General features: G+C 51.8%; 1 protein-coding gene across 2 annotated transcripts; it reads right to left on the reverse strand.

The window, feature by feature from the left end:
* Positions 1 to 11,347: 11,347 nt before the first annotated feature.
* Positions 11,348 to 14,178, reverse strand: LOC119276941 (RGG repeats nuclear RNA binding protein A-like). Of its 2 annotated transcripts, XM_037558114.1 has the most exons (5): positions 13,920 to 14,178; positions 13,089 to 13,744; positions 12,725 to 12,963; positions 12,428 to 12,634; positions 11,348 to 12,202 (listed from the first exon to the last, which is right to left on the reverse strand). In XM_037558114.1, exons 4-5 carry the CDS (start codon positions 12,605 to 12,607, stop codon positions 11,891 to 11,893), a joined length of 492 nt encoding a protein of 163 aa, XP_037414011.1. In that variant the 5' UTR covers positions 12,608 to 12,634; positions 12,725 to 12,963; positions 13,089 to 13,744; positions 13,920 to 14,178; the 3' UTR covers positions 11,348 to 11,890. The 2 variants fall into 2 exon arrangements, with proteins under 2 accessions (XP_037414011.1, XP_037414012.1); XM_037558115.1 differs by lacking the exons at positions 13,089 to 13,744; positions 13,920 to 14,178 and having other exon boundaries at positions 12,725 to 13,082.
* Positions 14,179 to 16,297: the final 2,119 nt, after the last annotated feature.

Raw genomic sequence — 16,297 nt, forward strand, 5'->3', positions numbered from 1 at the left:
TCTGCCTCCGCTTGCGAGGAAGAAACCGACGCCGTCCGGTCACCATTTGCCACGCCACGGGTACGGGCATGTGCGCAAGAACCTTCTCTGTCGATCCCTCCCTCTCATCTTCCCCCAAGAGGCCTCAACACCGGCGAACGCTCCGGCGAACTGCCGCCCGTCTCTGTTTTCTTTCCCCCTCCCTCCGGCCTGACTAGCGAGGCCAACTAGTCAGCCACTCATAACGCGCGCGAAGTGGTATGAGTGGTGACGCCCCGGGAAAATACGCTATCGACGTCACCCCCTCTCTGTTTTTCCTTTTTTTCAAATTTATTTAAATTCCAGGAGCATTCAAACAGACATAACTTTTATTCTACAAGTCCAAATGCAGTGATTCTTTTTGCATTGTGTTCTTTGTCTAAAAATCTAACAGCTCCCAAAAGATGGGATTTTTCCTTGCTGTCTAGATTTTCTGACAATTTTCAGAAGGTTTCTTGATATTTTCTTTTGTGGTTTTTGAATGATTTCAGAGGAACGAGCTTGTCTTGAGGATCACCAGGAGGCTTGTGACCCTCATCAGTACTAAGGCAAGCCACAGTAACATTTTCATGGTGCCACTTCAATATTATTGATTTTCATACTTGAACTTATGAATATTGATGCATTTTAATTAGTTATATAATAAATATATTCTGTTATATGCTTGTTATGTTAAAATGCTTGAACTTCAGTATGTTTGAAGTAAATATTGTTGGTAAGATGATGAGAACTTAGTTATTAGAGTTAAATAAATAATATGGTCATAGAATTGATGAGAAATTTGGATATTATTTTTGCAGTATAGTAGCATGATTTTATGTTGGCTCCGTGGGAGCGTAGTTGGTGCAGTTTTGCACAGTTATGTGATGCATATGTTAAGTGATGTATGGTACGGCAGTACGGCACCGGTTATTTCTTTTCACATTAAAAGTTGAACTGGATTAATATTCAACTTGAACATGTTGTTGACCGGGTCGTGGTGCCGCTGAAACGAGTCTTTCCCAGTGCAACCACATTTGCCGGTATGGGACGGCCTTAACGCGTGCCTCTGGTCGGTACCTCAAATTAGGGAAGGTTATGGGCCTGTTGTACCCTGGCCCGGTAGGCAAGCATAACCTTGTGAGCCCGTTGTTAAGTTAAGTTTGGTACCGGATCCCAGTGTGGATTGTGGCCACGACGGTGGTCGAGGTGTCTGGAGGTAGACATGGGGCCACCCAGGACTAGCCCAGTGGGGTCTGAGTCGGAGGGGCCGGGAGAGTGTCATGACAGTGAAATGGTTCCGTCAGAACGCTGGTCCACTCTGATGGGAGAGTGAGGCCATGGTTCCGTAGTGTGGGTACAGTGTACTAACCTCTGCAGAGTGTATTTAATCTATCGATAACCGAGTCCACGGATACGGACACGCTCGAAACTAAGGTACACCATGGGTCAACACTTAATAAATATGCACACTAAATTGCACTAAGGATGACAGTGAGGTCATCGTGTTGAGTTGGCCACGAGTTGGTTGGGTTGTGATCGCCGTAAGGATCATGGGCCACGAGTTGGTCGGGTTGTGATCGCCGTAAGGATCACGGGCCATGAGATGGTCAGATTGTGATCGCCGTAAGGATCACGGGTATGTGTTGGTAATATTATGTTTGTTGGTCACATCTGGTAAGCAAGTTGGGAGAATGAGTACCTGTTGAGCGTAGTCACATCATGTTGGTTATATAGCTGCATTGTTGATTAAAACTGGATAAATATCATAATATTGTCTGTCATCTTGTTTATGCTTATTGTGAGCTTGCAAGTACATTCAATGTACTGACCTGGCGTGTCATGCCAGCTTTCAGGAAAGTCCCGTTGGAAAGGAGTGATGTCCGAGTCTAGACCGTGTCCACGTCGGTGTCCTTGTGCTATGGAGTCCCACTACGACGTTGTTCCGCTGCCGAGTAGTTGTCAAGATCGAGGCCCCTTTATGTTCACTAAATAATGTACATATTGTTCAGCCGCATCATGTGTGCCGCTTGGCCTCGCTAACTGTTGTAATATGAACTATGTTCCGCTAGCATGAATAAAGCGGTTGTATTCTGTGCCATGTTGTTGTGTGTTGCCAGAAGACAAGGTCTCTGGGCTGGCAATGCAGGGTAAACCGGTCGCTCTGAGCCGGGGTGCCATAATATGAATGGATAAATGGTAGAAGCTTTCAAAATCTGCCACATGTGTTTGATAGGGGTTCTCAGAAGCAAGAAGAAGGATACAAAGCTTGTCTCTTGATTACATTGGGTATTGTCAAAAAATTTATACTACAAGCTCTTGATTTTTGTGGTCATGATGAGTCTACTAGCTTAATAATAAGGGTAACTTTAAAGAGTTGTTGGACTTGTTCATAAAGAAAGACCCAAAGGTGGTAAAATTATTTGGGGATCCGGGAGATAACCATATAATAAGCTGACTTCACATAAGAAACAATTGGATTTATGTAAGGCTTGTGCAAAAGAGACCACCTATGTAATTATTGAGGAGATTGGAGGTTATCGCACATGTAAAGGCGTTTTGCCTCGTCCTCGACGTAGGTTTTCACATTTTGCATCTATCATTAACTAGTTTTACCTGCTATATTAGGCACTGATTTGCATTTCAAAATTAATGATTGAAGGTTTAGCTTCTTCTGCAGTCATGGGAGGCTCAGATCAACCAATCATTTGATTTGGTATCAATCTTTTGTATCATCTATCTATGCTACACATTGTCTTTCGATTTGTCTTGCATTGAATATTATGTTTGGTTTCTTATTAGTTATGCAACATACATTGACTTTTGTATGCCTTCAAACTGGAGTTTTTGCTGGGTAGTTTTTGGCCCTTAGTTTCTCGCCTGGGGCGTCGGACAATCCTGGGTCCGCCACTGCAGAAGAACATTATGTAGATGAACATAGTAAATCAAGATTCCCAACGTCATGTGTCATGGATGGTTTGTGAACATCTTCTCTGTTGTCTTCATTCATATAGCACAGCCTATCTTCTGTGTTACCTGAATAGATAATGCAAAATGATCAAATATAGGGATATTGAATAGTTTACGACCTTGGGTGCTTCGGCCCAGAGTTTTTGCGTATTTTAGCACTTAGCTAAGTATTTGTAATAAACATAATGGATGCCATGGAAAGAATAATACAGACTTGCTGTAGTTCAACAAAATGGTGATATAAAAAAATGCAGGGAATAGACTAAGGAACATCTTTTGGTATGTCAAGGATAATTATCAAACCACTCGTGCATAAATCATAGCTTCTCGAAGTATACCTGTCCTACATCCGCGAAGAAAGAGCAATTTCAAGATCCTACGGAAGTGCAAGAGCAATTGATGAGGAAAAAACATTAATGCTTGTTAGAGCCAAGTTTATGCACAGCAGCAGGGCGATAAATTCTTGTAAAAAAATGTACAGCCAAATCCAGTACTGCAGATAAGTTCCGAAATCACCATGAAGGATGCTAACTACCAGGTCCTCCATAGTGTTGTAAACTTTTCAACATACGGGAAATTTACTCTGTATTTATCACTGCATTTTCTCAATTCGGATAACCTAGAAGATAAGCTGTCAAACATATAGGAACCAAGCAGGGGAGACGCAAAGAATGGAAAATACTTAGCCCCACCGCCAGGCCTACTGCTGTCAAACCCTTGAGGATTTGGTTGTTCACAAAGAATAGAATACTTATTCAATCATTTATACAAACCCAAGAAACAAAAGAATGGAAGAAAGATAAAATAATGGAACCGCTAAGCCTGAATTTTTTTTTTGTTATCTCAATTCTGTTTGCAAACAGAACGCAGAGGGGCATCGCTGCCGGTTCCCCTATTGTTGAAATAAACAATTGACAAAAGAAAACAAGAGTATGGATCAACTAAAAGAAGAACTAACAGAAAATGCTACTCCCTCCGTCCCATAATATAATAGTATTTTTGACACTACACTTGCGTCAAAAACGCTCTTATATTATGGGCAGAGGGAGTACCTTTTTGGGGCATCAATGGTTACAGTACTGACACGCGTGCAGTAAAACCTGCATTCTTTGTACTATGACGTCCTAAGCCAATTTGGCTAAACCTCTACAGCAGTGGCAGTGTAACAGCAAAATCCGATAAAACCTAATTAAACTGCATAATGAATAGATTCCCGTTCTTGTGAACTCTTTCCCGATCTAGGGTGCCAGATCCGCCTCAATTGCCGATGCGACAGCACTGCAGTAAGAATCATGGAGAACATGACAGAAAAGAGAATTGCGAACTGAAGCAAAGATGATTACCAACAAGCATAGGCTTTGGTGGAACCAACAAAACTAATTTAGACGCAAGAACCAATCTAGAGAAAGAAAGTCATATGCATACAAGATCCAGATAAATAGATATTCGAGTGTTATAAACTAGTAACAATATACTGACCATTTGCCTACACAAGAACATTAAACAGATGAACATGATAAATCAAGAGTCCTAATGTCATGTCATGGATGGTTTGGGAAAATCATGTGGTGCAGCCTATCTTCTGAGTTGAGATACTGCAATGATAAATATATAGAGTGAATGTCAAGGATATTGAAGGGCTTAAGACCCTTGTGTGTTGGCTGGGAGTTTTCAAGTGTGTTAGCACTTGGCTAAGTATCTGTAATGAGAAACAGTGGATTACAAGAAAAGAACAATACATCTTGCATAGTTCCTGCCATGCCCTCTCGGTTGCCTACAGAAAAGGATATATAAGCACACAAGAAACAGAAACTGACTATGGAAATCTATGCCTCACAAGTATGAAACAATAGAGGACCTATAGTTAGCATCATGTAGTTCATCGTTTTTGGAACTTATCTATAGAAATAAATTTGCTTGATTTTTTTTGTTATTGTGTTATGACCGGCGTCACTTATAGCCGGAGGAGGCCCAATGGGCCCAAGTTATTTTATTTCTGGCAGCGAGGTTACATAAACAGTTGTAAGACTCCCGTTTGGAATTAAGCAATAAGACATAATCTATTGCCCGGCTCCCAGAGGAGCCGGAACCCTAACCTAGCTGCCGCCTCTCCCATCGCTGCCGCCTTCCCCTCCGTGCGAGAAGGCGCCCACACGCCGGCCGCCGCGGTCACGAGCTCATCCACCTCCCTCCTTCCCCTACAATCTCCCGCCAGGACCCGGTAGAGCCCTAGCTCCTACCAATTTGGTATCAGGTAGCTCGGTTGCGATCATGTCTTCGCCGATGCCGCCCTGCTAGTCGCCACGAACAGCGACCCTCCACCGCTGGTGCCGGTTACCTCCGTCACCCCGGTTGCCGCTGTCCTCACCCCGGAGGAAGTCACCGGCGCACTCCGCGATCTCGCCACCGCGGTCCAGGGGATCCGCCTCTACCTGGCCGGCCCCTACGGGCTGCCGCAGCGCCACCAACCGCCGCCACCGGGCCGCTGCTCCTGCCATGGCAGCCGCTCCACCCGGCGGCCTCCGCCGCGATCGCCGGGCCGCTACAGCCCCAGCAACAGCTGCCGCCGGCCCCCACCACCACCCCGCCCTGGTTGCCGTGGCCGGCGCAGGCCCTGGCAGGCCCCACCGCGCCCGTCGCCCCGCTGCAGCAGCAGCAGCAGCTCCAGGCGCCACCGCCGACCAGCTCCGGGCCGGCTACGACCGCGCCGACTGGAGTCCCGATCCACCAAGTCAGGTTTCCGCCCTCGCCATCACCCCTACCGGCCTGGTTGTCCGGGTCGTCGCCGCAGCCGGTCTACACGATGACCTCGGAACCCACCCTACAGTACGGCGGGTCCTCCAGCGCCGCCGGCCACTACGCTGGCCTCGACGAGCAGTCGTTCCATTGTGGGGCCCCTGTGTCCACCGAACCGGCGCCGCCCCCCTCGCTGCTCCGCACCGACGCGCCGTACTCCCACGGCGGTCATACTCATACACCGCGGCGTTTCGCCAAGCTCGACTTCGCCACTTACGACGGCACCGAGGATCCCCTCAACTGGCTGAATCAATGTGAGCAGTTTTTCTAGGGGCAACGTACACTCGCGTCGGACCGCACCTGGCTCGCCTCATATCACCTTCGGGGCGCCGCACAGACATGGTATTACGCCCTCGAGCAGGACGAGGGCGGCATGCCCCCATGGGAGCGATTTCGCGAGCTCTACCTCCTTCGGTTCGGGCCGCCAATGCGCGGGAGCCGGCTGGCGGAGCTAGGCCGCCTCCCCTTCACCTTCACGGTGCAGGACTTCGCCGACCGCTTCCAGGCCTTGGCGTGCCACGCGCCCGGCGTGACGGCTCATCAGCGGCCCATGCTCTTCGTCAGCGGTCTACCGGATCATATCCATGTGGACGTGGAGCTTCAGGGACCCCAGGACCTCCAGACGGCGATGTACTACGCCCGCGCCTTCGAGCGTCGCACGCAGGCCCTGCAGCAGGCGGCACCGTATCGGTGGGGGCCGCCAGCTAGCCAGGCCGCCCCCGACACCACCTGTGCCGGGCCACCCACCTCCGGCCGCTCCAACGACTACCATTTCGGTCGTGACGCGGCCCTTCCGCTGGCTTACCCCGGCCGAGCAGCTCGAGCGACGCTGCCAGGGGCTTTGCTATAACTGCGATGAACCCTACATGTCGGGCCATGTATGCCCGCGACTCTTCTACTTGGAGGCAGCTGACTACGTCGAGGAGGACACGGCCGCCGAGGGGCTCGGCGACTTGGCCACCCCTGTTGCTACGGAGGTCGCACCGACGGCCGCTCCGGCAACGACTCTGGTGGTCTCCCTCCATGCACTCGCGGGCATCCGAGACGAGCGGACTATGCTCTTGCCGGTGATGATCTACGGCGAGCGCCTGGTGGCCCTCCTGGATACGGGCTCCACGCATAACTTCCTGCCCGAGGCGATCATGCGCCGCTTAGCGCTACAGCGGACGGGAGGGGAGCAACTCCGGGTCACCGTGGCTAACGGCGACCGACTCTGCTGCCACGGGTTGGCGCGAAACGTGCCCATCACCATCGGCGACGAGCACTTCACCATCACATGCGCCGGCATCGACTTGGGCTGCTTCGACTTCATCCTCGGCGTCGACTTCTTGCGGACCCTCGGTCCCATCCTATGGGACTTCGACGCCTTGACGATGACCTTCTGGCGCCAGGGGTACCGCGTCCAGTGGGAGGGCGTGGGTGGCGCCTCACCAGCAGCGCCGCAGATGCAGCTGGCCGCGACTGCTGCAGGGCCCGAGCACCCTTTGTTGGATCATCTTCTACAACAGCACCGCGACCTCTTCGACGAGCCTCAGGGTCTTCCGCCAGCCCGGGTGTATGATCACCGCATTCATCTCCTGCCAGGCACGGCGCCGGTGGCGGTGCGCCCCTACCGCTACCCCCAGCTGCAGAAGGATGAGCTGGAGCGGCAGTGCGCGCTCATGCTCGCCTTGGGCATCATCCGAATCTCTACTTCGCCGTTTTCGGCGCCGGTCCTCCTCGTCCGTAAGTCGGACGACACATGGCGCTTCTGCATCGGCTACCGTGCCCTTAACGCCCAGACGCTCAAGGACAAATTTCCTATTCCGGTCATCGACGAGCTCCTGGACGAGCTACATGGGGCGCGCTTCTTCACCAAGCTCGACCTCCGTTCTGGCTACCACCAGGTGCGGATGCACCCAGACGATGTCGCGAAAACGGTGTTTCGGACTCATCACGGCCACTTCGAGTTCTTGGTGATGCTTTTTGGCCTCTCCAATGCCCCGCGTCCTTCCTGGCCTTCATGAACGACATCCTCCGCCCCTACTTGCGTCAGTTTGTGCTTGTTTTCTTTGATGACATTCTTATCTACAGCGCCTCATGGGCGGAGCACCTTCGGCACGTCGCCATCGTCTTCAACGAGCTTCGAGCGCACCATCTTCATCTTAAGCGCTCGAAGTGCTCGTTCGGCACGCCTTCAGTCGCCTACCTTGGCCACGTCTTCTCGGCCGAGGGTGACGCTATGGACGCCGACAAGGTGGCGGCCGTGGTGGACTGGCCGACGCCGCACTCACCGCGGGCTCTCCGCGGCTTCTTGGGCCTCACCGGGTACTACCGGAAATTTATCCGGGAGTTCGGCATCATCGCGTCTCCGCTCACACGCCTGTTGCGACGCGACACCTTCGCCTAGGATGCGGAGGCCACTGAGGCGTTCGAGGCCCTCAAGAGGGCCCTCACGACGGGTCCCGTCCTCCAGATGCCCAACTTCGACCGTCCGTTCATGGTGGACTGCGATGCCTCCCGTGTGGGGTTCAGCGTCGTCCTCCATCAGGGCGACGGTCCGCTTGCGTTCTTCAGCAGGCCCTTCGCCGCGCGCCATCATAAGCTCGCGGCCTATGAGCGGGAGCTCATTGGCTTGGTGTAGGCCATGCGCCAATGGCGGCCATACCTTTGGGGGCGACCGTTCCGTATTCGCACGGATCACTACAGCCTCAAGTTCTTACTGGACCAGTGGCTCTCGACTATGCCGCAGCACCAGTGGATAAGTAAGCTCTTTGGCTTCGACTTCACCGTCGAGTATCGTTCGGGCCATCTTAACATCGTAGCCGACGCCCTGTCCCGCCCCGACGCCGACCATGACGCGGACGCAGGCACCACCGACGGGGCGGCCCTCTGCATCCGCTCGGGGCCCTCCTTTGCCCTCATAGACGACATCCACAGGGCCACCGTAGAGGCGCCGGACACTTAGCTCCTTCCGCAGCGTCTCGATGACAGCGACTTGGAGGAGCCGTGGCGTTTGGCGGATGGCTTGCTCCTGCATGGGCGCCACCTCTTCGTGCCGGATCACGGCGACCTTTGTCACCCGGTTCTACTGCTGGCACACTCGGCCGGCCACGAGGGCGTGCAGAAGACCCTCCACCGTCTCCGCGCCGATTTCTACCTTCCCGGCGATCGGGCCCTGGTCCGAGACTGGGTAAGGTCTTGTCTTACGTGCCAGCGTAACAAGACGGAGACACAGCGGCCGGCTGGGCTGCTACAGCCCTTGGAGGTGCCCTCTCAGGTCTGGGCCGATATCTCTATGGACTTCATCGAGGGCCTCCCCAAGGTGGGCGGCAAGTCCGTCATCCTCACGGTGGTCGACCGCTTCTCCAAGTACGCACACTTCATCGCGCTCGGCCATCCCTACACCGCCACCTCCGTGGCCCGTGCTTTCTTCGACGGCATCGTCCGCCTACATGGGTTTCCCTCTTCGATCGTCAGCGACCGGGACCCAGTGTTCATGGGGCATGTCTGGCGCGATCTCTTCCGGATGGCGGGCGTGAAGCTCTGCCTCAACACGGCCTTCCATCCTCAGACGGACGGCCAATCCGAGGTGGTCAACAAGGTAATTGCCATGTATTTGCGTTGTGTGACAGGTGGTCGTCCTCGTGCTTGGGTGGACTGGCTAGCATGGGCGGAGTGCTGCTACAACACGTCTTATCACTCCGCCCTGCGCGCTACGCCATTCAAGGTGGTCTATGGCCGACCGCCCCCGCCCATCCTGCCGGTTGACCCGGAGACGGCTAGGACGGAGGCGGCAGGCGACCTTCTTCACAGCCGGGACGAGATACTTGCGGAGGTGCAACAACGCCTCGTTCAGGCCCAGCAGTTGGCCAAGCACTACTACGACGGCCACCACCGCGAGGCGGGGTTCGCGGTGGGCGACTGGGTGTGGCTGCGTCTTCTTCACCACCCTACGCAGTCCCTTGACCCGCGCGCGAAGCGTAAGCTGGGTCCTCGCTACGCTGGGCCATTTGCCGTGCTGGAGCGCATCGGCAAGGTGGCCTACCGCCTTCAGCTTCCGGCCGGTGCTCGCATCCACGACGTCTTTCATGTGGGGTTGTTGAAGCCCTTCCGTGGGGATCCGCCGGCGGCCACGCCGGTACTTCCTCCGACTTCCGACGGCCGTTTCCTTTTCGGACCGGCGAAGGTGTTGCAGGTCCAGCTGCGTCGCAGGGTGTGGTACTTGTTGATCCAGTGGGAAGGCCTGCCGGAGGAGGACGCAACTTGGGAGCAACGTGACGAGTTCCGCCATCACTATCCAGACTTCCAGCTCGAGGACGAGCTGTTTGCGCAGGCGGGGAGAGATGTTATGACCGGCGTCACTTATAGCCGGAGGAGGGGCTTAGCCCAAGTTGTTTTATTTTTAGCAGTGAGGTTATAAAAACAGTTATAAGACTCCCGTTTGGAATTAAGCAATAAGACATAATCTATTGCCCGGCTCCCAGAGGAGCCGGAACCCTAACCTAGTCGCCGCTTCTCCCATCGCCGCCGCCTTCCCCTCCGCGCGAGACGGCGCCCACACGCCGGCCGCCGCGGTCACGAGCTCGTCCACCTCCCTCCTTCCCCTACAATCTCCGGCCAAGACCCGGTAGAACCCTAGCTCCTACCATATTGTTCTTAGTATCTCTGGAGTGCGTATCCATCAAAATTAGCTTTACAAGTGAGAATTGGATCAGGTTGCCTGTGTTCCACAAAACAGTGATAGCAAAAACAGCAGAGTTCAGACTAATGAGCATCTTTGGCATGCCATGGATAATTTGTCAAACTACTAGCATGTAAATCAGAAATAACTTCCAGCTTAAGTCTGGAAGTGTACTTGTCGTACACCCAGCAAAAAAATTGAGCAGTTTAAACAGCCTGCAGAAGTGCACGAGCAACTGACTATGTAGAAGATGTCAATGTTTATAACAGCCAAGTTTATGCACGACCGTGAAATGGCATCAGGGAGATATAATATATGTGAGCGTTACAAACTAGTAACAATGTACTGAGAACTTGCGTACAGAAGAACATTACAGAATTAGAGAATGTCATGGATGGTTTGTGAACATCTTTTCTGCTGTCTTAATTCATGTAGTGCAGCTTACCTACTGTGTTATGTGAATTAGAGAATGCAATGATAAAATTTAGCCTATAGGGACTAAATGTCTTTACGACATTGTTCTTTAGCTCAGAGTTTTCACATGTTAGCACTTGCTAAGTATTTGTAACTGAACATAGTGGATGCGATGGAAAGGATAATAGTACTGCAGTAGTGCCACAAAATGTCAAGAACAAAAAATTGCAGGGTTTAGACTAAAGAACATCCTTTGGTGTGTCATGAATAATTATCAAATCACACATGCATAAAGAGTAACTTCTAGTTCTAGCTTAAGTGTACCTGTCATGCAGAACCTGATCCTGAAAACATTTTTTCCTTCAGAGGGCATGATGATAAAGTGCTTGATTTTGCCAAAAATCTTCTGCTTCCTATTGCAATTTCAACGACAACAAAACCATATCACAGCCCACACTTCATCAGAAACAAAACAATTGACAAGTAAAATAACACCAAAGCTTATAATAAACCCAGGGCAACACATGATACCACGTAGTAGCTCTGTTACAAAACTGTCTCCTCTTCTTTCCTCTAAACTCTCCTCTCCCTCTTAATAATAAGAAGAAAAAAAGACCTATCTAGGCCTGGGACTGCGCCTGAGATGCGCCACCTAGAGCTGGGAAGTCGGCCTCTGTGATCACCACTTTATCCTCCTCCTTTGGCTTGGGAGCTTGCCTCTGCCGGTAGTTGCCGCCCTGGTGGTATCCGCCATTGCCCCGCCCACTGTTGTAGTACCCACCCCGGTAACCATTGTAGCCATCCTGGTGCTGCTGGTAACCGTTGCCCCGGCCACCATTGTACCGGCCTTGCTCCTGGCGGTTGCCATTGTAGGCATCCCTGCGCTCCTGGTAACCACCATTGCCCCGGCCACCACCATTGTACCTGCCTTGCTCCCGGCGGTCGCCATTGCAGGCATCCCTGCGCTCCTGGTAGTACCCACCTTGCTGATCCCAGCGCTCACCATTGTACCCATCCTGGCGCTCCTGGTACCTGCCGCTGCCCCTGCCGCTATTGTACCCACCTTGCTGGTAAGTGGTAGCCGCCTTGCCGGTGCTCGCCATTGTAACCCTCAACCCTCCTTGGGGCGCCACTGTCGTTGGCGTTGGCCTTGGCCTCGGCGTTGTGGAACACGATGGAGTTATGGCCGCGGCCAGCGTTGTAGACCCGGCACTCAGAGCCGCTGTCACGGCTGCTGCAGCCATTGTAAGCACCGTTGCCACGGCCTCCCCTGTAGCCGCCATTTTGAGGGCGCCTCGGTGGGGTAGGAGGCACGTACTCTGAACCATCCTCTGGCTTCAGGTACTCCTGGATGCTGATAGCCTGCAGCAAAAAGCAGCAGTAAGGATCACACTGTCACTAACAAGCACAATACAAATTAAACAGCACTGAAGTAGTGATCGTACATTCTAAGGACATGCCTAGATTTCAGAAGATGGTTCAGTAAGGTAAAACATGCCCCTTTCATATCTCAGCATCAAAATTCAAAATGCATATTGTTGGAAGACTAAAAAGTTGTAAAAAGAAAAGATGAGTTAATTTCACTACCTTGCGAGGCTTGGCTTCCTTTGCAGCAGCCTCCTTTGCCTTGCGAACATTTTCCGCCTTCAATTTAGCATCATCCTCAATCTTCTTCTTCTCTAAGAGCTGGAGACCCTCAAAATCTACAGCAGCAGCTCTCCTCTCCTCAGGTTTAGAGGCCTCCTGGGACTTCTTCCTTTCTTGCATCTTCTCATATTCTTCAAGGGCAATCACCTGCTCCAAATTAGCACATCACTAAAAAGCTTGAAAAACATAGCAAAGGGTCTGTACGTGAGGCAAGTATCCGCAAGTGTAGAAAAGTACAATTTTCTCTTGTTCAATGGGAGCCTCCTGCTCTTCCTGAGCAGTCTCATTAGGAGCATCCCCATCAGAGTCTTCCTTCTTAGGCTTTTGCTTCTTCAGCTCCCTCTTGACAGAGCCACTGAGACACTTGGTCTTATTGGTCTTATCCTTCTTCTAGGCTCCCTCATTATCGGCACCTTCTCCCTCTGGCTTCTTTTCGGCACCCTCTCCCTCTTCTTAGAATCATCTTTTTGCACATCCTTGCATCAGTTTCAAACATCAATGAGGTTAACTTGAAGGATAATGGTTACGTTTCACAACAAAGCAAGGAAAACTTGTACAATAACCAACAGAAAATAAAAGGTCAAGGCTCGGTGGAAGATACCCTGTAGACTTGTCAGATTCAGAGGCAGGGACGGCTTCAACAACATTCTGAGCAGGGGCTTCCACCTGCTTTTCCTCAGCAGCAGGCTCCACCTTCCCTTCAGACTTCTGATCAACACCAGAAGCAGACACAGAGGATGGCTTACTCTTAGGCCTGTACTGCAGGTTCTCCCTCCTGTACTGCCTGTCATCCCTGCCGCTGCCATTGCGGTGGCAGAGATCCTCAAAGAGCGGAAAATACCTCTGTCAAACCCTTGAGTCAATCACTCACAATAAATCCAAAAAAGAAACAAAGATGAAGTCTGAAAAGACCCAACATTTACTAGCTCAATTCCATTCGCAAAAAGAACGCAGAGAGGTTCCCCTATTGCAGAAATAAGCACCGGATGGAAGAAAAGGAAACTAAAGGAACATCTAACAGAAAATGCCATCTTTTATGGGCATCAATGATTACAGTATAGTGGCATATGTGCAGTAAAATCTGCATTTTTTGTTCTAGTATATGGCTTCCTAAGCCAATTTTGCTAAAACTCTACGTGAGTTCAGCAAAGTCCTACGGGACAGGGCTAATATAAAACCTAAACTACTCATGCAGTCGGTCCTCTGGAACTCTTCCACTCCGGTGTTGGGTCGATCCTCCTCGTTGACGCGCCAGCACTGCATAAGAATCATGGAAAGAAAATGTTAGGAGAGAGAATTGCGGGATCGAAGCTACAAGAAGTGGGGATTTCGCTCGAGCAGGAACCCTAGTTGAGACCCCCAAAGAAAGAAAGAAAGAAAGAAAGAAAGAAAGAGGAAGAAAGCGGTGGATTGGGGGGATGGGGGGACTCACCACTAGTTCTTCCGAAGCTTGATATGCGCATGGCGGCGACCTTTCTTTGCTTGCTCACCGGCAATCCGCTCCTCCGCCTGGCGCTGCAGCATCTCGAATCGCCTCTCCCAGCAGCGCGACGCGTGCTCGAAGATGAGGGCGACGGTGACCCCGCTCTCCTCCCAGCCGCAGAGGGGGCAGCGTCCCGTCGTCGTCCACCCCGAATCGCTCGGCCAAGGGGCCGCGGTCGAGGAGGAAGACGCCCTCTCCATCGATCCTGCTCCTGCGGTCGAGATCTAGCGACAGGATGTTTTGCGCGCAAGCCCTCTTTCTGTTTCTCGGGGGCTCTCAGGGGTAGAATGCAGATTACGCGATTCTAAGAGCATCTCCAACAGCCGCGCTATAGCGCCGCGCGCACAAAACCTTTTAGCGCGCGCGCTGCGGCTGGTTTTGCGCGCCCGCCTGCGCTGGCTCCAGCAGCCGCGCATAATGCAGCGCGCACGCCGTTCCAGCAGAGCGCAAAAATACAGTGCGCGCGACTCGCCGGGCATTTTGCATATATGGATATTTTGGACAAAAATGAACATGTAAAATTTGACACAAACAAGTTGATTAATAAAAGTTCATGCCCACAAGTTCATCAAAATCATGCCCACAAGTTCATCCAACCAAGTTCAAATGCAAACTAAAAGTTCAAGACATGGACATGAAAGACACATCAAGCTTCATCTTCATCTTCCTCTTCTTCGTCTTCGTCCTCATCTTCCAAAGACGACTCTTCCGCCTCCGAAGATGAACCTTCCTCCCTATCCTCATCACGCACCGCATCATGTGAAGCTCCGACGGTGTTGGCAAGATCTTCAACGGCATCTTCATGGGAATGTGTGTGAGAAGCCATGGCGGCCGAAGGTGCACCCATGGCGGCCGAAGGTGCACCCATGCCTCCCATGAGAGAAGCAAAACTCATGCCTCCTATGGCGGCCATAGCGTCGGAGGGTGCTCCAAAGCCACCCATGCCTCCCATGGCGGCCGGAGGTGCACCCATGCCTCCCATGGCGGCCATAGCGTCGGAGGGTGCTCCAAAGCCACCCATGCCTCCCATGGCGGCCGGAGGTGCACCCATGCCTCCCATGGCGGCCATAGCGTCGGAGGGTGCTCCAAAGCCACCCATGCCTCCCATGGCGGCCGGAGGTGCACCCATGCCTCCCATGCCTCCAAAGCCACCAATGCCTCCCATGGCGCCGAGGCCACCGCCTCCCATGACGCCGAAGCCACCCATGCCTCCCATGGCACCGAGGCCATCGCCACGCATTGCACGAACCAAGGCTCTTTTTCGGATCAAGACTTCTTGTTGGGAAAGATTGACATACTCCTTTTGCGCCGCATTGAGGTTAGATGTGTCCATGAAGAACAAGTGCTTCTCCCATTCCAACAACTTAGCTCGCTCCTCGTTGCTCACTTTCCTCTCCTCCAAAGTCACCTTTCTCTCCTCGGCCACCACCCTTCTCTCCTCGGCCGCCAACCTCCTCTCCTCGGCCACGGCATCTTGGTTCCTTGCCATTTTCCTCACCTCATTCGCTTCGACCCTTGCCTTCACAATAGCTTCCATAGCATTTTTGAGCTCATCATCTCCTTTCTTCTTCTTCTTCTTTTCGGTTTTGTCTTTCTTGCACCCATCCGGTCGTTTTGGCTTCGAGTATGAAACCGAGTTGGGTGTGGGGCTTCTCTTGCCGTCATCACTTGATGCATCATCATCCTCCTCATCATCATTCATCTCAATTGCTCGCTTCCGTTTGTTGCTCAAATGCAAATCCTCCAAACCATCACGCTTCTTCCATTTCTCATCATCCTTTAACACTTCATAGCAATGAGGCAAGGTAAAGATCCTGCCTTTCTTGATCTTCCCCTTCTTGGTTGTCATTGTCTCTTGTTTGAACAAGTTTTGTGCAATGTTGTACTACAAGAAAAACAAAACAAGTTAGCACTTCGGTCACCAAAAACAAGTATGATGAACATATATGAGATGCCACTTACTCGATCATCCTCATTTGTGCCACTTGGGTTAATCTTGTCCACCGACTTTTGCGCGGCCGCCCACTTTTGACAATCCGAGTTGATTGTCGACCATCGGGACCGAAGTGATCTCTCGGAGCGGTAAATTTCACTCTTGTTGTGAGCATTAAAGTGTTCTGTCATTCGCCCCCAACACGCGTCTCTACTTTGATCACCTCCAATGGATGGATCCTTCGACACATGCAAATAAGTGTAGCATAGTAACTTGTCATCGGTGGTGGAGTAATTGCCCGCTCTTCCTCTCGGCGCCTCGACAATTCCCTCACCCTCCTCATCCACCTCAAACTCATGGTCTTCGAAATGGATGTCATTGGTTTGAGACCAAT

This window comes from Triticum dicoccoides, chromosome 3B (genome assembly GCF_002162155.2).
Source record: "Triticum dicoccoides isolate Atlit2015 ecotype Zavitan chromosome 3B, WEW_v2.0, whole genome shotgun sequence".
Classification (NCBI taxonomy): domain Eukaryota; kingdom Viridiplantae; phylum Streptophyta; class Magnoliopsida; order Poales; family Poaceae; genus Triticum; species Triticum dicoccoides.

What these genes read in the sequence shown, in the direction of transcription:
- LOC119276941 (XM_037558114.1), bottom strand. Translation starts at nt 12,607, where the DNA reads ATGCAAGAAAGGAAGAAGTCCCAGGAGGCCTCTAAACCTGAGGAGAGG. An exon ending in AGGAAGCCAAGCCTCGCAAG is followed by an intron (nt 12,203 to 12,427) that starts GTAGTGAAATTA and finishes TTTTTGCTGCAG; the next exon opens with GCTATCAGCATCCAGGAGTA.